At 44.6% G+C, this 24,180-nt stretch overlaps 1 protein-coding gene across 2 annotated transcripts in view; it reads left to right on the top strand.

Moving 5' to 3' along the window:
• The window catches only part of LOC119169575 (sushi, von Willebrand factor type A, EGF and pentraxin domain-containing protein 1-like), a 67,822-nt gene extending 46,410 nt beyond the window's left edge, over positions 1–21,412 (top strand). For both annotated transcript variants that reach the window (XM_075875353.1, XM_075875348.1), the window contains 13 exons: positions 1,038–1,242; positions 1,653–1,803; positions 2,725–2,793; positions 4,346–4,480; positions 4,682–4,804; positions 6,089–6,126; positions 8,418–8,516; positions 8,596–8,647; positions 11,017–11,165; positions 12,599–12,913; positions 14,360–14,478; positions 20,560–20,747; positions 21,087–21,412. In XM_075875353.1, the coding sequence (XP_075731468.1) occupies positions 1,038–1,242; positions 1,653–1,803; positions 2,725–2,793; positions 4,346–4,480; positions 4,682–4,804; positions 6,089–6,126; positions 8,418–8,516; positions 8,596–8,647; positions 11,017–11,165; positions 12,599–12,913; positions 14,360–14,478; positions 20,560–20,747; positions 21,087–21,286 (1,843 nt within the window). In that variant the 3' untranslated portion in view covers positions 21,287–21,412. The remainder of the gene's footprint in view (positions 1–1,037; positions 1,243–1,652; positions 1,804–2,724; positions 2,794–4,345; positions 4,481–4,681; positions 4,805–6,088; positions 6,127–8,417; positions 8,517–8,595; positions 8,648–11,016; positions 11,166–12,598; positions 12,914–14,359; positions 14,479–20,559; positions 20,748–21,086) is intronic.
• Positions 21,413–24,180: the final 2,768 nt, after the last annotated feature.

Below are 24,180 nucleotides of genomic sequence, written 5' to 3'. Positions count from 1 at the left end.
GCAGATACACGAGAAGGGTCAAAGAAAAAAAGCGTACGCTCGTGAGGGCTCTTCGTAATTTCCCAGTAGATTTCGCTAATAATGAGCGAAGCATCATATATTCTGCATTATATAGAAGCATGTGGGCTGTTCGATTTACTTGCTTGATAACCGTTTGATGGCTTGAGAAGAGCATTCAGTTTGAATGTTGCCTTGAGTTTTGGTCACATTGTCAAACGTTTTAGTGCAAAAATGTCCTCGTATACTTTGTAATATAGCTCTAATGCGGAGGTCATTGCCCTAATCCCTAATCGTTCAGAGACCTGAGGCATGCGGCGAATGTTTTAGCCCCAACTTAAACGAGTATCACGGCGATGTGAAATGAATAGTCGTCGCTAGTATACGCATTGAGAAAAGACACTTTTCAGCAATATTTGATCTCGCATAGACCACAAATGAAAGCTTAGAACAGAGCACACAATCCGTGAATGATAAAAGATGTCTAATGATATGACCAGAATTGTTTCTTCTGCAACAAATTTAAGATTATGTTCTAGATTCATGAATGCCTTGCCAATGATCCGCTCGTATTCAATAAAAGGGACTAAATCACGAAGGTTCCCATCTAAGAGAAGTATACTACGCGAAGTTAAATAATGGTATTTCCGTTAACAGGAAGCAGACATTTAAGCTAGTAAAAGGACACCAAATGAAGCCAGGCGTTACATGAACAGCTTCGTCATTAAAAGAATATTACCACATTAAGGTCACGCCCCTGCTGCTGAAGGCAAATTGAAGGCTCCATCCAACATGCTCAACTTTCCTTTGCATTTTTCTATGCCTTAGCCACTACTGAATTATGTCTCCATGAATGACTTATTATCGGTTATCTGGAGGCTCCTGAGCAATCACTTTCGAAATATTGCAAACATTCTAGGGCTTCACAGAGTGCAGCACCATATTTATAACGACCAAGCATCGTCAGTAGCCACGAGAGAGCATATCAATGGGCTGCTACAAAAATAACCGAGATTGCGCGCTTCGTTTACAATGCGTAGCGACGGCCAATGGCACCACTGCGCGGTTACTTGGGATAGTTCGGACGGTCAGTGGATCTTCTACTGGGACGAGCAGGAGAAGGCCCGCAACTACAGAGCTGCCGGTGAGGTCGTGTTCCCTGGAGTACTTGTGGTGGGACAAGACCAAGATGATTTGGGAGCAGCGTTTAGTGGCATCGAGGCATATTCTGGGCACGTGGCCGAGGTGGGTACCCGGTTGGAGCAAGATAACGCTACTGCATGATAGCAGGACGTTTGAAAAAGAGAGACAATAGGAAAAAGAATAGTCTGTCATTAAGGTTTACGAATGAGGGAAAAATAGAAGGAAAGTGTAAATATAAGCGGAACTTGTGCCTGTGACTACCAGCTTGAAAAATACACACGTGATAACTGATGCAAAGCAAATAACTCGAGTCATCGCATGAAACGCTGCTGCTTATTTTCTTCTTTTATACGCACCGTATGGCAATCATCGCTATATAAGTTAGGCGGTAAGACAGTTGGTGCTGAATTGAGATGCATAGCTCTTAGTGCACATTTATAGCAGCGTGCTATTTAACTTCAATCATCTTACACCGATACGCAATGCTAATTGGTGGCCGTCACTTTTCTCAGCTAAACGTGTGGGACTACGCCATGTCGGCAAGTGAAATCAGGGAAATCTCGCAAGCATGTCGGATAGCTGGAAATGTCGTCTCCTGGCCCGAGCTGCGCCTCGCTGCCACGAATGGCATTGTGTCCGATGGCGATTGGGAGCTGTGCAAAGGTACGTGTATTTCCAGAAGACAATAAGTTTGTTAGGATTGTCTGCCTAGGGTAGTATGGACGTAGCCAATATCAGCTTATGGCGAAACATACGTAAGAAGTTGAATTCATTTAGAAAGTCTTGAGGACGAGGCAACGCGTGGTTATTAGGAAACGATCAAGTTATTTTGGCTAGTCCTAAAAGTAATCATGCACTGACTATTAGTACGTGACTTATACTAAAAAATTACTCTGAGCGTTTCTCACATGATATTATCAAGCTTATTATCATCTACCTGCCTGCACGAAGCATTCGAAGGCAATCATGTCCTCCCGAGCAGTTTTTGATCACATTGAAATCAAAGTTATATAAACAAACGCACAGTGCTTCACATAGGCTGGTTGCAACCCTTCTGCAACACCGTATGTCTGTTCGTACAACATTGTACTCAATAGTTTTGTAGTGAGCAATGCAAGACAACGACGAAGCAACGAGGAAGACAAGGCACAGCGTCGGTGATATACACGCGCGACTCAAGCTTGCGCTTGCTGGGATTTCTGGCCTGCTGACGTTCCTCGGCCTTCAAGTTCGTATGAACGTGAATAAATCACATGACCGTTTGTTCACTACGCATCCCACAGAAAAGATAACAATGGCTGATTATAGCTAACATTCGCGGATCACGAATGTTATTGGTTCTGTTATTAGAATGTTATTATCAGTCTGATTGATTCTGTTATCAAAATGTTATTATCAGTCAGATTGATCAATCGATTGATTGAGTATGCTTCACAATGAACGTTATCCATACGTTACTTTCGATTTCAGCTATGTAGAGCTATTCGTTACGCGCTTTAGAAGCAATTAAATATGTGTTTTTTTAGCTGCTTTTTTCTTATGCTTTGCTGATGATGAAACTCGGATGTTCTTTTTTTTTTTAAGATACCTACAGTGGTCAAGGCAAGAAGCAGGCAGTGTCGTGTCACATCACATCTGCCTCTCTTGAGGAGCGTAAGTTGCTGATTGGTATATTTTAAATAATAAAAAAAAGACTTATCGGATTACATCAAAGGAATTAAACAGAGAATTAAGCCCCGTTAATTGTGTAGTGATTATGACATAAAGTCAAATAAATGGCGGCAAACAAAATATAACCCTTTGCTGCCGGTGGGATCAGAATCCTGAACCACGTGATTGTAATTTAAAGACGTCTCACAGATAGCGCCCAGAATCTTGGTATGTAAGTGCACATGTCTCAATAGAATTCATATTATGAATACAATATGAAGGAAAGGCTGATGTGTCCCATTTGTTATTGCCTGTACTTTTCAGTGATTTTAGAGAATTATGCGAACACTCGCCGGCTCATTGCAGCTGCAACTTGAGTTATTAATATCGCACTGAGCCCCCCCCCCCCAAAAAAAATAACACAATCTAAATGGTTGCTTTACCACAAGCACTCGAGCAGGTTTTCACCTTTAATGTCAATATATAAATCTTCTAAGTGTGCAATTAAATTTGAATGGTTTGTTTTAAATGAATGATCTTCTGAAGTAAGTTTTGAATTTGATTAACAGGTGGATCACGTCTGCGTGAAAGGGTAGCATAACCTGTAAAGCACAGGCATAAACAAAATAATGAGGGCGCGAGTCATGAGAGCCGTGATTTGCAAGGGTCTTATAAGAAGATACCAATGTTACAAAACTCGGTCCAGATTAAAGAACTCCATACAATTAAAATTAATCCATGGTCCACCATTATAGCACACCTAATAGTCACATATTGGTTCAGGAACAGGCAAACGGAGATTAAACTAGTCAAGTAAATGTTTAAGTTGACTTATAAATTTGAATAATTATAAACAGCGATGCAAACTGAGTGGATAGATGGATCGACTTTAGATTTCAACAAGAGAAACTGCACTGCTATGACAAATAACTCAAGCTTCAGATATTCCTTGTTGGTCCACCTTAGTTCATTTCGTTTGAATTAAGCCCTCTTCTGTACGGTCACATGCTCTCGCGTCATATATTTATGTGACATGCTGAAATAGCTCCGACAGCTAGAACACCGCAGGGAGCACATGTACGTGAAGACCTTTACAAATTTCAGTTGAGCTACATAACTGAAGATGATTTCGTGTTTACCAAACAGTCCACGATCCGGCTGCTTTCAGAACTTCACAAAGGTTTCACTTTCTTTTCGATGAGTAGCCTGTATAGTGACAGCATTGGTCCACTTGAAAAGTGTAAAGCTTGATCACACTTAAGGTGTTGGTAGCTGACAGGTGGCAGTGTACATACTTTAACCAGGAAAGATAAACCTTGCTTTGAACGCGTACGCAGATAAGCATTTGAAGGAGATAAACAATGTATTTCATTGGTGAGATTCTCTGGACATTTTTACGCTCTTATTCTGCTTCACTCTCAGGGAAGTAGGCAATTTGCAATTAATGGGGCTAAGTTATGTCGTCGCTCGCTTTCTTCCTCTGTATGCATTTTTTTATGTCTTTGTATTCTTTTTACTTTCGTTCGCTTTGTCCTAAAGTTGTCTTGGCGCGCAGGTGCAAGCTGTTCTCGTCGAGTGGAATCCTGCAGCACGAGTCCATGTAAAAACGGCCAGTCGTGTGTCAAAAGGAACGACGGATCAGCTGAGTGCGTGTGCAATGCATCGTACGAAGGCAGATTTTGCCAATATGGTGAGCGGGAGTTGGTTCTGATTGTAGTGTTAAAACACTGCTGTAAAAAAAAACAGTAGAATTGAGGAACGAGAATGAGGGGAAAAGTGAAACCATTGAAAAACTACAGTGGCGTTGTTTTTCTCATCTAGGTGATAACGTCGCCGTTCTGCCTGTTCTCCAACGAAGTTGAGAAAAAGCCTTCCATATTTCATTTTGCAGACGTTGACGAGTGCTTGATTGGGAGGCACAACTGCTCCCACGTGTGCGTCAACATGCCGGGGTCCTATAAGTGCTCATGTCCAGACGGAATGACGCTTAGCGACGACCGCGTCACGTGCGTGGGTAAGGCTTTACGTGCTCGTTGCAGGGGTCGCATTTGTTTTGTTCTTTGGAAAGTGAAATGTTTTCACTATTAAAGAACTTATCGAAGTGTCTCATCACGGCAGTTCTCACTGCGTGGTCGGTGATATCACCACCGTATGCTTTGGTGTGCACTTTTAACATGGGTGCACAAGAAGCCCGAAGTCTTACGCCCAGTTAAAAAATGGATGCATTCTGCCTAACTAAAATCACCATGTAATCAGAACCATCACTACCTGTTTAAGTATTTCTGACACGAAGGGGAAAAGAAATCGAAAGGAAAATAAGAATACGTGGCATTTCTTTCATCCTTTTCTGGCTATACGTTTTTCTTCTGAATTTGCCCTTTAAGTCAGAAGAACTGAGATGTATGTCCAAGATGTAAGCAACGTGGTAGTTTTCTGCCACTACTTCGGTGCAGCAAAACCATGGGTACATATTGGCAACGTGTCCTGCACACTGAGACGAGCTTTGTCGGGGGCACATGGTTTGTGCCTCGTGTCTTGTACTGTGTCATTACTGTCGACGTTTCAGACTACCAGCACATATAGTACGATGCAGCAGGATCACCGTACCGACGCCCACAGTGCTGGCTGCACTGATCTCGAACGATTTCGAGATGACGCATGAGCAGGCTGGCGTCACCATGTAAATAGCTGAAGGGTTGAGCGCCATGATACGTGAGGTATCCTGCTCGTCGACTCATTGATCAAAAGACGGAAGTGACGTGATCATGACAGTTGAGGCAGTAATCGCATTTTATGTCTATTTCAAAGCATAATTTTTCATAAGAAGGCGTGCAGGAATTTAGTGATGGTGGATCACGTGGCAACGGTCCCAGGAAGTCAGTTCGTATCTCCTTCCTCTATAAACGCCAGGAAATCGCCTACAATGCGCGCAACATCTACAAATTGCAGGTGTTGTGCACGATTCGCCGTTTGCGTGACGCGCACTCAATTATTTGTGCCTTCTCTCGGATACAGTCTGTTACATTGTTACGCTTAACAATTAGTGACTATCTTGTCTTCTTGCCTTCGCCCTGTGTTCGATGCATATGTCAATATTGTATTGTTGACATCGAATAAGATGTGCTCGACACCCGGTTGTTCCTTACTTCCTTCTTGCCCTTTGAAGTTACACGCATCATTTTGCTTTCGCTGGCTCGTTGCTTCTTTTTAAATTTAAGCTAAATTGATTTATTAGTATTATATGCTTAATTACGCGGTGTGTAAGTCGTAATGCTTCACGTAACGCACTCTATTACAGACACAAGTTACTGCACCGATGTGTTGTCAGCGTACCTGGTAAGTGCCTTACAGTCAGCTTCTCTGGGCATGCAGTATGATTTAGTGTATTGCGCATCACTATCATATTTTAACAACCAAGCGCTCTTAGCCAGGAGATGTCACGAAAAATCGGATGTTTGCTTAACTTTCTACTGACGATAACGAGCCAGACACTCGGCAGTGGAGAGAACATTTTAAATGCGAAACATTTTTTTGCACACTGTAAGCACTTTTAGTGTCCATCTATCTATATAGCCACTTACGTAATGGGTGCTCTCGGGTTTGCACTCTTAACTTGGCGGGAACAAAATTAGCATGGAAGGGTAAAATGGTGTGAAAAATATGATGCGCTGGACAGTACATCGCGTACGTCATCAAACACTTCCCGACAGACAGTGGCACATACCCGAGGGCGGGTATGTGGCGCAGGTGATTGACAGTATCTACCTGGGAACGACGAGAACACATATGACCACTTTTATTGCGTGAGCGTTAATACAAACCTGACATCGACAGCGTTGACCCAACAATGCAAATAATAAATGTCAAGGTCCCAGCAGGAATCAAACCCAAGAATTCTGCGTGGCAACCAAGTATTCTACCGCAGAGTCACGAAAGGTCTATGAACTACTTTTCAAATAGGCCTTAATGTTTGTGAAACGTCAATTGTGGTTGCAGTACTGGCTATCCAGTTTTGTAAACATTACATATGTACTCCTATGATGCAGCCGTCACGTCAGGTTAACGTCAATTGTAGTTAGGTGTGATTCGCTGAAGTTGATTCGTGTAGCAAGGTCCAGGGCCACAATCCTCACGAGCACCAGCGCTTCATATCAGCCTCATATCTGGTGTTGATAATACTCTTGTTTCTGTTGGCATTGTTGTGCAAGTTCAAAGAAATTATAACACGGTCACCTTCCTTCCGCATACTTCGCATACCATAGATTTTCAAGGTACGTGGGATCTGCACAATTTTTCTAACAGCTGTAGAGTCCCATTAGGAGTGCAATGATTTGAATGTCATTCAAGTTCATGAATAAGACAACCCGAAACAGTAGGCACATGAAGAGTCACACTAAACATTTTACAACAGCGCAAGTTCCTGTTTTACCTTACATTATATATTTGTAATGTTGACTACACAAATATTAATGTCGACAAGTAATTGGTACTCTTTGCTACTCAGTCAATTGTGCTTGCCATTATAGTTAAGATATAGTTAAACCTCTATAAGAGGCACACATTAGGGAGCAATTCTAGTCTCTTATAAGCAGGGTAGGTAGCAGGTTTTCAATTTCTAATTGATTGATGTGTGTGGTTTAGCGGCCCAAAACCACCATATGATTATGAGAGACGCCGTAGTGAAGGACTCTGAAAACTTCGACCACCTGGAGTTATTTAACGTGCACCCAAAGCTGAACACACGGGCATACAGCATTTTCGCCTATTTTCACTTTCTGATTAGCCTTTATTGAATCGTAGGTACACAAGTTTCTCTTATACGCAATCACCTCGTACGTCTGTCTCTTTTGTAAAGGCGTGCTACTGTATTTAAAGAAAAAAAAAAGAAAACAAATCACGTGTAGGTCGAGTATGTATCATACATGGCAGAACAACTTAGTGGGTACAACTGAAACACGGAAGTATGCCGCGCATAGCGCGAGTGCCTCGCGATAAAAAAAAAAAAAACAGCCCTGGCGTTACTGCACAAATAAAAATAAATGTAATAAAGTTGTTTTATCAGTAGGTAAGCTAGACGTGCTTTTGTTTTTTATGTAATCACTTGACCCAGAGATTTGTTAAAACATTTTTTTTATTCCGTTTTGTCAAAAATGAGACAACGCTTTTACCCTAACTAGAAAACATTCTACTGCAGCAGCATCATGACAGCGAATCCCTTAGGTTTCACATCGGAATGCGAACTACCTTGAATATTCGTACTTTTCAAAATTTTTGACACGAATCAAGCGGTTCTCTGTGATAAGATAAATGCGTAAGTAGTTATTGGTTTATACTTCTCATCGCTGACGCAGCAACTCATGAAACAAAATGCTATATATTTTCTCGTACTTGAAATAAAAGAGATGGGAAACCATAAGTAACACTCGTACGTAGAAACGCAGGGGTTATATTGAGATAGAAAAGCTGTCTTATAATCGGTTTAATCGGGAGCACGCTAACAGATTTCTATGACACAATACTTTGAATGAAACTAATTCACGATTATTGCAGTCTTGACGACGTTTTTGAATGAAGTGCTGACCCAATGAAACAATCGGGTGTTGCTTTGCCGGCGCCACTGCTTGCAGGACGGAGACTCTTGGCAGCGAGGGTGTGAGGTCTGCAAGTGTAACAAGGGAGCGGTGCAGTGCTCTCCTCTGATTTGCCCTGCTTTGAATTGTTCTGCTGTGAGTATTGTTTTTTTTTTGCCGACGTGACGTCACCGCATAAAAAATCTGACACTCTCTTGTATAATTCTTTTTGCAGGGAAAAATTATGTCCAAGAACCCGTCTGAGTGCTGTGGGTCGTGTATCAAAGGTAGCTACTATTACATATGCTCTAACGGGAAAGCCTTGAATGCTTTATTAAATTCAAACATTGACCACTGGCTTTGATGTACCTCGTCGTCGTCAGCGTCAACATTACTGATGCAAAATATCCTCACCACGTGACGATGTCGCCATATGTCGTCGTCAAACGTCACAGAACGCCAAATTTCCGACTTCGTAATGACGTCACTATGACATCGCCGTTTGGTCAAAGGCAACACATACGCTATCTGCAACGCTGATGACATAAAGATGCAAAACAGTGACGCAAACTTTTCAGAACCCTCCTGCCAACCACGGGCTACTCTTATGAAAACAAACTCAAAGCCTGAAGGATGTAGCGTGCCAAAGTAAGACATGTCGAAAAATGCTTGGTTTCTACGGAACCAGAGAAACACGATTGCGCCATAGGGAAACATACTTACATAAAGAGCGGACACTCTCGTAAGACCCTGCGGCCGAGCTACTGCGCTGCTTTTAGCGCCACAAGGGGCTGGTATGACCCGATAATGTCTACGGCATAACTAACAAACTTTTTGCTTTCCGATACTGATATTTGAACCCGTACCCTTATGCTCCGAAAGGGAGTGTATTTACCAGTAGACAACACACTTTTTTTGTTTTTTACACTAGGCTACACACCCATGCTCCCACAAAGGGAATACATGTACACTACATGTAAACTACATGAATGTGCACCTTTTGCACAAAACAATGACAGAAAGACAACACGTTGTTTAGTATCATGTTTCTCTCGCAATAATTTCGAAGCTTTAATTGACCGAACTTATTGAGGTTAAGTGCGGTAGGGTAGGTGCAGAAATTCCTATATCGGTCAGATTCTGTCTTCGTGCAGAATTGCAGCAATGGTACGGTCGCGCTCCGAATAACCAGTTTAGATAGCTACCTCATATGTTAAATTTTCTTGCAGTTGATTACCTGTTGGTTGATATGACGTGCAAGACCAGCTGTCGCCTCACCGAGGCGAAGGTAGTTTAATATTACATAAGTTCAGAAGCCTATATGAATTTTTTCTCGGGGTTGGGGGAGGGCACCTATTTGAAATGGTCATTTTTCTCTCTGCATAGGGAAAAATTGGGGGTGGGGGGGAGGAGAGGACAGGCTCAGTGAGCCATCTCCTGGTTACTACACTGCTTGGGCCTCGTCCGTGAGTGTGCCATAGAAATAGTTCATTCCGACTCTTTGAGATTTGTGTTAAAATCGTTCCTATCAGCGGTGCTCCCACGGAAAGCGCCCGTTAGCGTTTGTGACGCGGTGATAGAACACTCCAGCATTTCACGCAAATGAGGGTATAGGACTACTTAATACCTGGCGACTGTTGAAAAGAAATTCAACTTGTACATATGACCCCAGTGAACAGAAATATCTCATTATTTCCGAAATCGTTGTGTGTGCGGCAGTATAATTTTGTTTGTTTGACGTGACGAATATGTTACGTGAGTGCTTACGGTCGACGACCAAATTCATGCAGCGTTTCCTGCTGGAGAAAGCGCAGTTCTGTGCAAATCATTTAGATCATTTGCAGATGCAGGCGTAACTTGCACGGTAAAGCAAAATGTACTTAGTGAATTGAAAACGTCCCAATTTCATTTCTCATACTTCAGCACAGCCATGTCCTAACCCCGGAGTCTATGCCTAGTTGTAATAACATTTGTACCACTTAGCATATTTTATTATCACCCATTCTGTGAAGTACGCGATAAAAACAACGAACGTCTTCTCCAGCATCACCATGTTCCCAATAAATCTTCCGTTCGGACGGGAGTCTGCCTATCCTAAGCTAAATTATGAAAATTTCTTACAGCATTACAAAGTTTCACTAGTTGTGAAAGCTAGCACTTTGTATGTCGAAAAATTTGCGTCACAAACTTGAGGAATGTTCACGAATGTATCGCTAAAAAGCATGTACATGGCGGGCGCAGAAAAAGGTGACAAGCGCAGGCGGAGCAGGCCAGTCCGTGCCGTGACGTCACATCACTGCGACTGCAGCGACGCCAGTGTTTGTTCTCAGGGCTAATGGTTACGCTGCGTAGACGTAACCTGAACGAGGCGAATGTAACGCAATGTCAGCGTTAGCTGCACCTGAAACGCCTGCGCCGCAAATGTACAAACTGAACGACAAAACCCTTATGTGTTTTAGCTGGATTAAGCCTTACTATAAATCGTTATCAGAAATATCAGGAACGCAGCTTTTCTTTCACTTAGATACAATGTGATAAGTGGTGCATTGTGATGTACCGCTCTGAATGCTGTTTCAGCATGAAAAAAATAACAAAGAAATGTTATGAACTGTACTGGTGCTGTTAATATTATTATTTTCTTTAAATCACCTTTCAGAACCGCCGAAATGCACCTTGCGACTGAACAACACTCTGGTCTCTTTCGATGGTCTCTCTTTCCCTCTGAATAAACAACACGATTATGTCCTGTTTCAAGACTGCTACAATGGCAAATTCTACGGATACCTGCATCGCCACAGGAAAGAGGTTAGTGAAATTAGATTCATTTTTGGTCACCGTAAAAACTATTACGGCGAAGTGACCGCACTGAAACTCTTGTGGTGACGGAAGCATTTACTGAAATGACGCAGGTTTGTTGTGACATCTGAATTATTTAATAACACTTCAATAAAGACGAAAATTCATAACGACGATAGTAGCCAAAATAAACAAGTGCTGCGAAAATTCATTCATTACTGGCACAACCCAAGTAAACACGATATGCTTAACAACTCTTTCAAGAAAATTAAGTTGTGTTTTTACTTAGGGGTAATCTTACGGTATTACGGCAATGTGAGCCTACTTTTCTCTATTACTACGAGACACTTCTCTGTCAATTTCAGCCATGAAAATGTTTTTTTATTGCTGTTGAGTTAAACTCAGCTCCTAAATTACATTAGTCTTATCGTTATGAAATGAAACGCTTGCGTACCATAAAAAGGTACGCAAGCGTTCCCACGCACTGAAACTGTGCACAAGCGTGCCTAATGCCAAAATGTTCGTTTTTGCCAAAACTCGTCGAGGTCGACATCATATGATGACCACATACGAGAGCATACCACGGCACACGACAGCCCGGGCCCGTAAAGTGCCATAGGACGTAAAATGCAGCTTGAGGGGTAGAGCTGCGGCTCTTCATATGTGGCTCGTAGATGGTAATTCTTACATGTTGCAATGTGAATGTACATTGTGCACTTTGCACACACGTGCGTTTCTTTCTATTCCTCCCTCTCACCCTTTCATTTTTTCACCTTCGTGTAGTGTTTCAAGCTAGACTTGGTCTAGTTCTTTCCTGCATTCTCTGTTTGTCTTTCTCTTTCTCTACCTATTTTTTAGGCACGAGAACAAAAGAGATGTCCAGGGATAGTCACAGGATGTGGGGGCATCTGTATGCGGCTATATCTCTTAGCGGCAGCAACGGCGTCCTGCCATAAATGCATGACAAAGAGGCGCAAAAAAAATCTCATATGAGGAAAATACCCACTCGCCGAAAATGATTACAGGTTAAATACAGCAGTGATTCACTGCAATATTTTGGTGAAATATCAGTGTCACACTACGAAAAGTGTGGTTTTTTGGCATTTGTACACCGCTTAGTAAAAACATGTGGCGCTGCGTTGTAAATTGTTAAACATTCTGGGAAACCACGTGATTTGTACTGTAATGCGGCAATTTTACCAGAATGTTCCAGTGGATCTCTGCTGTATGGAACCAAGAGTCCGTTATGGTCATTAGCTTTTTTTGTCAGATAGTTTTTTTTTCGCCTTTTTCTTATTCAGTTACGGTACGCTTGGTAACAGATGACTCACTGTGCAGATGTACCCAAATCCTGATCATGTATATTGCGTAGCTGCGCATTGAAAAGAAATGAAGTTCGGTGGTTACAAACCAGTGTGCTGCGAATCAATCCCCTTGTGCAGGTCGCGGTTCGCGTCTACATACACTGCCTCACCACCACCTTGTTCACCAGTGGTCGGGCAACGGTAGGCGAGCGCCAAGTACAGCTGCCGCACCACGAGGACACCATCATGACCCTCGAAGCTGGCAGTGGCGGCGAAGCCGTGCAACTGCGCACCCATCATGGCTTGGTTGTTACGGTGCGAAAAGACGGTACCATTGTGACGTCACTTCCGGACGGCTACACCGGTCAAGTGTGCGGCCTGTGCGGCAATGCTAATTTCGACGTCCGAGACGACCTCACCACCAAGCACCACCTCAGGGCCAAGGATACATCGGCAAGTGTTGCTCTTGCTTGCTATATGAACCATGCTAGGTCTAAACAAAAAAGCGCGAGTATTGTAGATTTATCTATAAATAAAAAAGGGCCCTAAATAGAACGAGAGTAAAAAAGTATTAATATCAAAACATTATGTATTTCGCACAAACGTGTTCATAGACGTACGTGATGGATGTAAATTTGTACGGATTATATGACTGTAAGTAAGGTTCATACGGTAGGGCCTGTATGGCAGACGCGGCAGGGCATAGTCGGTGCATAAGCGTTTTATCATGAAGATTTATATAGTCTGGCATTTTAAGGCCTCAAGAGGCTACGTTGGTGCTTCCATACGCGAGAATTTGCGAGGCTCGCCAACTCCGGCGCAAGTCTCACCGAAAACCCAAGTGAATTAACTTCTTATTATAGCATCACGTCACGACCTCACAAGTCAGCAAAATTTTCGACATCATTCTGACATCATGCGATGACCCGACTGCATGTCGACACAATGATGTCGTCATTCAACCGTCGTAGATTGGTCAAACGAGGGCTGAGGCCGAAGCCACTGTAAGACCATTTGGGGTCAAAATCTTCAGTGGAGGTGTGTTGAACATTGCAATTGATTTAGAGCGTTGAAGTAATCTAATGTTTTTCTGTCATGCTGGGATTGATTATGTGCTGGAGAAAGTCTGGCCACTGAATGTATAGCCCTAATAGGCCCCTCAACACTTTTCCAAGTAATCAGCGAATGAAAAGGTCATTGGCTGACAAGTTGACAGCTGCAGAAACTTTTAAGATATACCTTGTACGAGAGAGTTACAGGGTTTTGTGGCACGCTATAAGCACTTCCTCTCTGATTTAGTGCCGGTCAGCGCACTGAAAGCAAAGCGGGGAGGGAGGTTGTTGACGAGAGGGCAAGTAATACGTTCGTTGTTCGTCAGCGCACGTGATGACATTGAGCGCTTTTTATTCTTTGAAAACGCTGCTTACATTTACTATGATCGCGAGCACCCCGGTGTAGTGCTATACGCCGCGTAATTTTAGCGCTATATAGAGCAAAACGAACACATGGCGGCATCCAGAGGAGGCCGCCGTAATTATGCAGCTCACGCTTCTCAGATCAGCCAATGGCCATGGGCTTGGTGTTTATGACGTAGTCATTTTGGATTACGCCATTGTTTGTTGAGGAAACAGCTGGCGATTACCAGCTGAATTCTAAAATAACCGTAAACTATAGACTGTGTGCGGTGTAATAATGTTTGGGTGATACGTTCTCAGCAGCCTCTTATACCAACCGGCAGCCTTTTCTGACGACGCTTAAAAAGTGTTTCACGACCACTTTCATCATTATCAAGTGTGCAGCAAGATTTGACCTTCAAATGTTGCAGAGAATAACACGATGCCGATTTGATTTTTTTTAGACGGGTCACCAAAATTTGAACTTTTTTGTTTTGTTTTTTAGGAGTTTCTTGCAAGTTGGAGTCTGTCTACTCCTGACGAACGACAGCATGGCCACTTAAGGTGCCCCGATAAACCACAATATGTCGCTGTCAAAGTTACCGAGATGTGCAGAAACATGAGGTAAGACATTAACTGTCCATTCTTTAGACTATACTGGCAGAGAATAAATACGCAATATACCGTATTTACTAGCATAATAGGCACACTTTCTTCCAGAAATTCCGGCTCCAAGTTCGGGGTGTGCCTATTTTGCGGGGCATAATTTACGAAAATTTTATTTCTGATTACAGCATAGACCACTGAAAACGTACGTCACTGAAGTCACGAACAACCGCACTAGAGCCGAAACAACCTTTTTCATAGGCCACACTGGCGCAAAACCTGTTGAGCATGCAATCTCGCGTGTCCGAGAATTGAGGCGTGACGCAGTGTGCATTGAAATTTTCAAAGATAACATCAAAAGATCCACGTTACCAACGAGCAAGCAATTAAGAGCACAATGCAAAACGTCACTCGCTCGGTGACGATATCTTCCGTATGAAACGACTTTGACATAGAGTTGGAGCGAATCCAAGCACATCGACACCGGCCGGAGCGTCGGTATCGGCGCACAAAATCAATTCACGATCTCAGGGCAGCCACGAGGATGCAAAAAAAGATTCGGCATCGCAGGGATAGATTAGCGTCGGAACGATGGACGTTTTGCCAGTTACTAGACCCTCGCAGGCCACTCTCACACATTTCGAAAATGGTGCAAGGTCTGCATCACCATACGGAACAGCGTTTTCCATTCAAAGCACTCGTGCTCTTTCAAGGACGGCAAGACATCGATGTCACAGAAGATTTCTGTGCGCAGATCGCCAACCAAGCCACTCGTCCAGATTCTTCAGTGAGAGGGGACGTCCCCCGTTCCCGTGACTGCCACATGGACCTCCCTTTTACAATGGAGGAGCTCGAGGCGACACTAGCGCTCTGCAGGCGCTCCACTTCTCCGGGTCCAGATAGTATTCCGTATCGAGCCTTGTGCAACCTTGGGGAAGGTGCAAGGGGAGAACTGTGGAGCCTTTACAGCATCCCGTGGCAGGATGGCAATGTTCCTGATGACTGGAAAGTAAGCCGCTTGTTACCCATCTTGAAGCAGGGCAAATCCCCACTCGAACTCACCTCATACCGCCCAATAGCACTGGCCAGCTGCGTAGGGAAGATAATGGAACGGATGATACTAGGCCGCTTGGAGTGGTACCTTGAATACTACAAGATTTATCCGAATTCAACGGCTGGTTTCCGACGCGACCGCTCTTCTATTGACAATGTCGTTGATCTAGTTTCGTACGTTCAGCACAAAAGATTCCATATGCGTCTATCTACAGCTTTGTTTCTAGATGCGAAATGCGCGTATGATAATGTACTACATGAAGTCATCTGGGGTGCTATTGTGGTGGTTGGCCTTGGTGGTCGAGTCTTTCGGTGGATTTCGAGTTACCTGGCTGCAGGGTCATTCTTTGTGTTAACAGAAGATGACCCAACTACGTGACGCTATACTTCCAGGGGTCTTCCTAAAGGTGGAGTTCTTAGCCCGACGCTATTAAATCTGGCACTAATTGGCCTTGCTGAACACTTGCCAAGTACCATTAATATCTCAATATACGCAGACGACATGTGTGTCTCGACTTCGGCAGTCACACGTCCGGCTTCAAAGAGCAGCAACTATGATTGCCAACTACTTGTTAAAACAAGGTCTCAGCTTATCACGAGAAAAATGCGCGCTGGTGGCCTTCACTCGCAAAGCAATCACCCCTTATATCATCTCAATCTGCGGGCGATCCATTTCTTATGCCAGAACCCACCGGTTTTTGGGCATCATTATTGATAGGGACCTCTATCGGAGTCCCCATGTGGCCTATCAGAAGCAACTGACCGCTATTTTCCAATTGTTCAAGTTCTTGGCAGAAAAGATGTGGAGCATGTCAGTAGACAGAATGATGAAACTCTACAGATCCCTGTTTCTCGGTTGCCTGAGATATAGCTTGCCCATGCTGAGCAATACCTGCAAGACCAATGTTCGTGTTCTACAGGCAGTACAAGTCCAAGCACTGAGAGTGTGCCTTGGTCTGTCAAGATGTACGTCAACAGAGGCAACGATTGCCATTGCTGGTGGCTATCCGATACAAACGCACACTGCTGTAGAAGTCCTGAGTACGCACATCAGACACTTTGCACGTGCTCCCTGTCATCACCTTGCACTGTTGCCTTCAGAGAGGCGCCAAGCATCGCTCGCTAAAATGATTGTGAAGTACAACGAGAAACTTCCCTCGGGCTTCACACCTACATCTAAACGATCGATAACCCCTTGGTGTCTTACTCGACCCACAGTGCATATTAGTGTAGCAGGGATCCGGAGAAAATCTGAGCTTTCATCGCCCGTGCTGAAACAGCTGTGTCTTCTTCTTTTTCACGAGAAATATTCAGACAGTGTACATATATATATATATATACCGATGGCTCCACGAACCACCAGTGTTCGTCAGGTGCAGTACTTGTCCCAGAAGGAGGTGTTACCATCAGCTTTAGGACTGACCACTCCACGGCATCTAGAGCAGCAGAACTAGCTGCTTTGCGCGCTGCACTTTGTGTGGTCAATCGGGAACCACCACAACAATGGTCGATTTTCAGTGAATCAAGGGCTGTCCTACAATCTGTGCTCTCAGCACTGCGTCGCGGGCGGTACGAACAGCTTGTTTTTTAAATTCAATGCCTTATCCACGCTTCACACGAGAAAGGGCACCACGTGACGTTTCAGTGGCTGCCAAGTCACTGCGGCGTCATAGGCAATGAACATGCCGATACTGCCATACGGGAAGCTTTGGAAACACGTGAAGGAAACACGTGAAGAAGCCATACCCTTTCGCGGAACGATGCTGCCAGTAATCTTCGACGGCTTGCGCATGAAATCACGTTTTCACTATGGCGACCACCAAGCAACGAGACGAATCCTCAACACCACCTGTCCTCTTTGATGGCTCTCCACATGCCCACTTGGCTCGACCGAAGGGAAGCCACCTTTCTTTATCGTTTATAGCTAGAAGTGGCATTTACAAAATCTTATTCATTTGTTATAGTAATGGCTGACAACGCTATCTGCGATGCTCGTCGTTGCGAAGAGACGCTACACCACATCCTGTGCGACTTTCCATTGTATGACATCCAGAGACAGTCACTGGCGTCTGTTCTTGCGCGCATCGACAACTGCCAAATGTCTAAGGACACTATTCTTTCAAGTGCCCGAGAGAAGACATTGAAACAGAAGGCGACAAAAGCACTGTTGAAATTCCTACGCGACACGGATTTGAACAAGCGGCTGTAACAGCAATGTCACACACCACTAAAGGCAAGACTGAACTGTGAGTGTGCGCGCATGTGCTGCCTAATGTGCCATGTTTATCTCTCTTTCCTCTCCCCTCTCTATCTTTTATCTTCCCCATCCCCCTCCCATGCGCAGGGTATCAAACCGGCTGCCTGTAGGCTGGTTAGCCTCCCTGCCGTTCTTTTCTTCCTATTTTTTTCCTTCCTTGGGTGCTGTAAGGTACCGATCATACCCCATATCTAAAACAATAACATCGTATAGCGAACCCCCATTCGAGAGCTACAAGCAACACCCAAGCCCCCTTTCCTACTAGTAGAGACACCGAAGAGTTACGCTCTTTACGCACAAAGCCGCAACGTTGATCGCTCGTGACCGCCACCGAAACGGACCTACATTGATTAGACCTAGCTAGCCTACGATTCGGTATGTTGTCACGGGAAGTTTGTACATGACAACATAAAGATTAGGTGTCGAAAAGGTCGCACTCAAGCAGTTGATCCAAGAGTAGCACGCGTGATACAATGTTTATGTTCGAAGACGGGATATCAACGCCGACAAAAGTCCGCGCACCATCTGAAAATCCGCGTAGTGGCAGCAAAGGCGAAAGCTCGCGTAGGAAAGCGAAAAAGCTTTTAAATTTGCGGATGAGGTCGAAAACACGCTAACAACGACGCTTTCCGTACAGGAAACTCAATGCGTAGTTTACGAGGACACGATCGGCGATCGCACGTTCCATGCGTAGCACGCGCGGCCGGGCTAGTGGCCGGAGCCACGTCAGTGCCGGTGCAAAGGTTACGATACCCAAGCAACCGCCCTTCTTCCTCACTCGGCGAGGCCGTGGAGCTGGGGTAGCGGGGCGGTGGTCTTTTAGATACGAAGCATCTCTTTGACTAGCCGGTGTAACGATGTCCCTCAGTCCACACTACTCTCTCCTGGCTGCAAGTGTTGGGGCGATGCCAAGTAGGTCACGCCTTCCCTCGCAGTGCACGCGCGCTGACGTCAGTCTCTCTCTAGTCTGTCGAGCTTGCCACGTGCCATCACTCTCTTCACCTCTCCACCGCTCGCAACGTTCGAGCGCACATTGAATAGAAACACTCTTTCGGCTCGTTTATATGTCACGAAACTTACACAAAACCCAAACTGCCTCCCGTTTCTTCGCGTTTCAAATAAACGTTTACTGGAGTGAAGGCGACACCGACTTTCGCTTCATACCGTTCTTCCAGCACCCGCGTAGACGTCCGTTTCAGCCGAGTCAACAGCACGCGCACCGCTGCTGCTTCGCATATCTCATTATGGTTCCCTTCGGGGGGATGGTCCATACTTTCATTAGGGGCGAAGCTCCTTATGGCGTGGCTTGTGCGTCCCTCGTAGTACGTAACCACCAGTGTCACATACCCGAAATAGGTATAACAATTTGACCTCCAAGGTGGTGCCGGTGAGAGATTTCTTCTGTGCGTTGTTTAACAATAAAAAATGGTTCTCAATGTACATGCCAATGGCTGCTAATGGGGAATGAGAGACAGGAGCATTCGGCTTTTAGTCAACGCACACGCTGCGATCCCCATTAGCAGCCATTAACATGTACATTGAGCACTATCGGACAAGAAAGGGTTGCTACATTATACTCGCTGGGTGTAACCTCTTCAGTTTTAGAAAGGTTTAGCGAGCATTGAGCCGCAGGGCCATGAATACAATGAACTAGTATATACCACGAATGAATTCGAGGTGGTTAAAGGGGGGAAGCAGATAAGAAGCGCAAGCCGTAAGAAATTAAAAGCTGAATCCTCCTGTCTCTCATTTCTCATTAGCAGCCACTGGCATGTACATTGGGCACTATCTGACAGGAAAAGGTTGCTACGTTATACTCGCTTAGCGCAACCTCCTTGGTTTTAGAAAGGTTTAGCGAGCATTGGGCCGCAGTGCCATGAATACAGTGATTTAGTATATACCATGAACTCAAGGTGGTTGAAGGTGGGAAGTAGACCCGAAGCGCGAGCCCTAAGAAAGTGTGCGTGTGCCACCTCTCGTTTAGTCCTTGGAATGTCCACTGAATGGCGGTGCTTCTATATGGGAAATATATGATAAAAAGATGCGAGATGGTGGGACTTGGAGTGTTGAATAGATGGATGAACGGACACACAGACAGATGCATGTATGGACGCATGAACAGACGCAGGGGCGGATGCATGAACGAACGCAGGGACGGGCGCACGAACAGACGCATGGACGGTCACACAGACGGACGCATGGACGGACGAATGCTTCGCCCCACTCCACATCATTCACTCCGTGGATATGCTGCCATTTTTTCTTTTTCCTCCGCTCAATTGACGTAAAAGGGCTGTGCAAATACGGTACAGAATTACTTATCGCGGCCCATTCGGGGGAGGGCGGGAGGGGGGGTACCTATTATGCGCGGAAATAAAAAAATGATATGCGCCTATTATATGAGGGAATACGGTAATTGTTGTTTTCTGTTAAAAATATATACTTAACTATTTATTTTCTCCTGATTTGAGTAAACAAATGTGTTTTCACGTCCAGCCCTAAAGCGTTTTCAATTGAAGACTCAAAACTACAGAACTTTTTTGCAAGAAAGCCCACCGTTTATTTCTTTGTGGAGATACTGGAGTTTTTCTAACCTTAAACATCTCAGCAATTCTGATGAGGACCAACATAAGATCAAACTTCGCAATTTCTTTCGTATAACCAGCAATAACGTCATCCTAAGTATCTGTTACACTGCTCATTCCAATTATTTCTCACGCTAGTGACAGTAACACTTCCGTACTTATGCTTCTTTTCATTTACTTCCCCCCCCCTCTCCCTCAAAAAAGGAAAGACAATGGTATAGCGGCCTGTTTCAAGGCTGTTCAGAATCCACGACCAATCCTGAAAATGTGCTTCCAGCACATGTGCTCTTGCTTCGGGAGCCCCTACTGCTTTTGCGACGTTCAAGCTGCCGTAAAACTTGCCTGCGAGAAGCACAACGTCTCACTGAGCCACCTTCCCGGAGAAGCTTGCGGTGAGTTCTATTTGCCTTTTTCCTCACAAAAACAGGAAACCCAACAAGAAGCCGTAGGTATAGAACCAGCACTGCAAAACAATGCTGCCATTTTGGCACCAGTACTATTGCAAAAAAAAAAAAACATATGAAATCTTGACAGCGAACACTTTGAATACGCTGATGTCTACATAATTTCATTAAAACTAATTTATGTTATTAACTGTCATTCATATCTCGACCAAAGGTACCGATGGTAGGTGTGCACGTATGAGCGTTTCACCACGTCATTCGTTGAAAAAGAAGAAACAGTGTGGGATTGCTTGTGCTTACATTTACGTATTCAAGCTCTCGTCGCAGAATCGGGCTGTCCACCGGGTATGGAGTTCAACACTTGCGGCCCGGTCATCACGCCGCGATGTTCGCCACACAACAAGATCCGCAATGGACCGTGCATGCCGGGCTGTTTCTGTCCCGGAGGCCAAGTCCTGCACAAAGGGAGATGCATAGATAAGCACGAATGCCCAGCAGACTCCAAGAGTCCGTTTAGAAGAAATTGATTGGCCATCGCCACAGTATCGAACCTGTTATCATCTTGTCATCGTCACTGGTTCTTATCTTTGCAACGCTAGCCTTTCCTTTCGAAAAAAGAGATCTAACTGAAATAAAAAAAAACTGCCCTTTCATTCTGTCCATGTTACGTCTATTTTAGTTTGAGTGGAGGTGAATAAACTTTATTTGTGAAACGCTTACTGCGTCTTGTGCCCGGGGCTAGGCCGCCAGCTCGAGGAACATCTGAAGTTCCCGGCAATGTGAATCCCACAGAAAGGCCATTTTTGCATCTTTGTTACGCTAATTGGCTTATCGTGATTCTCGTTATCACATTACACTGCCTAAAATAAAGAACTGGAATTGAACCCAAAGCAGCCAATCAGAACTAGAATTGCACAAACGGCAGTCATTCCCTCGCACAAATGGCAATGCCTCGAACACCAGGCTGTATCCGCGAGGTCAAAGCCAAATGCTCTACAATGTACATTAAGTGGTTTACACATGAAGCATAGAGTTTCCTAAAATTAACTAGAGAGGACTCTGGCGCTGCGATCGTACAGCGACCTAAAGTCCCTGAAAAATAAACTAAAGTAGCGCCAACCGCACCCTTTCGCCCCTACCTCCTCTCCCAGCAGCCACAGCAGCGCCTCTAGAGTGTCCACGAGGAAACTACGAATGCGAAAGCACGCGCCTCAATCGAAAATGCAGCCGCCGCGGTCGGCATGGATCAAGCCAGAGACGCAACGTTTACACGGCACTAAACGCGGCACGCGTTTCAACTGGCATGCACGTTTACCATCGACGTGGTTACTCTCTTTGTGTGATGCTCGAGCTTGACAGTACCGCAACACTGTAAACACGAATACAAGCGAAACAATAGAGTTTAGCTCACCGGTACTCACCTCACAAAGCCGCTACAATACAGGGTCCAAGTCAGTCCTTCCGATACGCTGGAGCCACACTTCTTGCCGAGCGGCATTGTCTTTTCCTCGCGGAAGCGAAAGTAGCTTCTTTCCTCTGCTGTACCTGCTTTTGCAATCGCTGGCACAGCAGGTCGGCATCCCGAAACGTGCAGGATCACCGTGCACCCACTCACACGTGGTCGAACTCCGGTTACACAACAATACCAAGCGCGCACGCCTAGCCACAAACAAACACCGCGAAAGTGGACAAACAAAATGGCGTTTGCAATACCTTCCCAAAGGCTAGTGCGTCATGCTGCAGATTCTTAGCACCGCCGAGTTAATTACATGGACAGCAGTGGCACTGCCATCGAGAGCGTCACCGCTGAGCGCGTCTGCATGCAAACGGTGGGCTATCGCGTTGAGTATTGCGTGCTTGCGGTGATGTCTTTTGCCACAGCATGCCACTTGCTTATATACACGTCATATCCTCGTATTTAACGTTACTTTTTATATTTTGTTTCTTTCTCAGTCACTCTTTCGGTGCATCGCCTAGAACCGCAGCGCCCAGATGCGATTTAACGGAAACACGAGCACACGCTCATCTTTGCGGCCAGGAGCCATACAGCCCCTCAACTAGCGTCGTTTACTATCTGCAGTGCACGCGAGGGGAGAGGAGTCTGCACATTGACACGAATGGCGCTAGTTTAGTTTATTTTTCAGGGACTTTAACAGCGACCATGGGAATGATAGGTAGTATACACATTTACCTAGTCTTCGTACTTGCGGGCGGCGAATCGTACTTGCGGCTTTGTTTATTGCTGTGTTTCGGCTTTGTTTTGAAAGAAAGATTCAACCCTTTTAATTTTCATGACCTGATCTGGAGAGGTAAGTTTAAACAAATAAGGTGGTGAAGTGCAACCCCTAAACATTTGCTAATTTTTGTTTCGCGAGAAAACAGCTCCACGTCACACGAACACACACGGAGCCACAAGCAGGCCAGAAGTACAAAGATTAGACAAATGTGTGTACTACCCATCATTCCCATGTTCGCTGAAGCGCCGTGCGTTGCAGCTCCCATAGACACTAGCGGTAGAGTTCCCTCTAGTGTATATTAGGAAAGTCTATGCTTGGAGCAGCATAGCAAACGTAAAGCGCAGACACTCTCATTGAACAATGCGCCCACATGACTGCTAGCGCTCCTAGCGGCCGGCCTTAAACGGTTACAAGGTTCTTTTTCCGGCCTTGCCATTGCGCCACACTGGTTTTAGTGTTAGTTTCAGCATTCTTGTGCGAAGATCGGGTGTTTCTTCTACTGTTATCCGCAGAGGGCTTTCATTAGCCGTTTTTAGGGTCAAAGGGGGCTGCGGGCACGACTATTGCAAATACGTTCATCTGTAGGCAGTTCTTGCGGGAAAAAAATTGCACGCCCACTTTACAAATAAATCGTGTTTATTCAGACAGCAGTAGCTGAAAATGCATTAAAAATAAGCTAAACAGGCGTTTTTAAGTAATGCACTACCTTCCCATTAAAATTTGAGAAATCAATACGTAAAGTTTAATATTTATACGAACTGCAGTGCATTGCGTTTCTTCGAAAATAACATTGCTTTGTAGAAAAAACACCATCGCATCAAGCAAGCCGTAAAAAAAGTACTCAATATTCGCAAGCATATTCATTGTCAACACCAACATTTCAACACATCATTTCACAGTGAAATATTTTTAAAAAATAATATTTATTTTCGTTATTTATTTCCAGGTACTGTTGGCCCATTGGACCGTTGCAAGGGTGGGGCATAAATCTAATCTGAGTTGTATTGAAAACTGGGCTAGTTGGTAACGACTCATTGTAAGAGAGAAACAGCGCAAAACTCGAAGACAAAATGATAGAAAGGCAGAAGACGTGCAGTGTTTCACGTTGTTCACCTCTTACAATAAATCAAATCACTGTTTACATGAAATAGCAAGGCAAATTTTTAAATAAATCTAAAACACCG

Source organism: Rhipicephalus microplus, chromosome 2 (genome assembly GCF_043290135.1).
Source record: "Rhipicephalus microplus isolate Deutch F79 chromosome 2, USDA_Rmic, whole genome shotgun sequence".
Lineage (NCBI taxonomy): Eukaryota > Metazoa > Arthropoda > Arachnida > Ixodida > Ixodidae > Rhipicephalus > Rhipicephalus microplus.
This window is presented reverse-complemented; position numbering and strand designations above follow the sequence as displayed.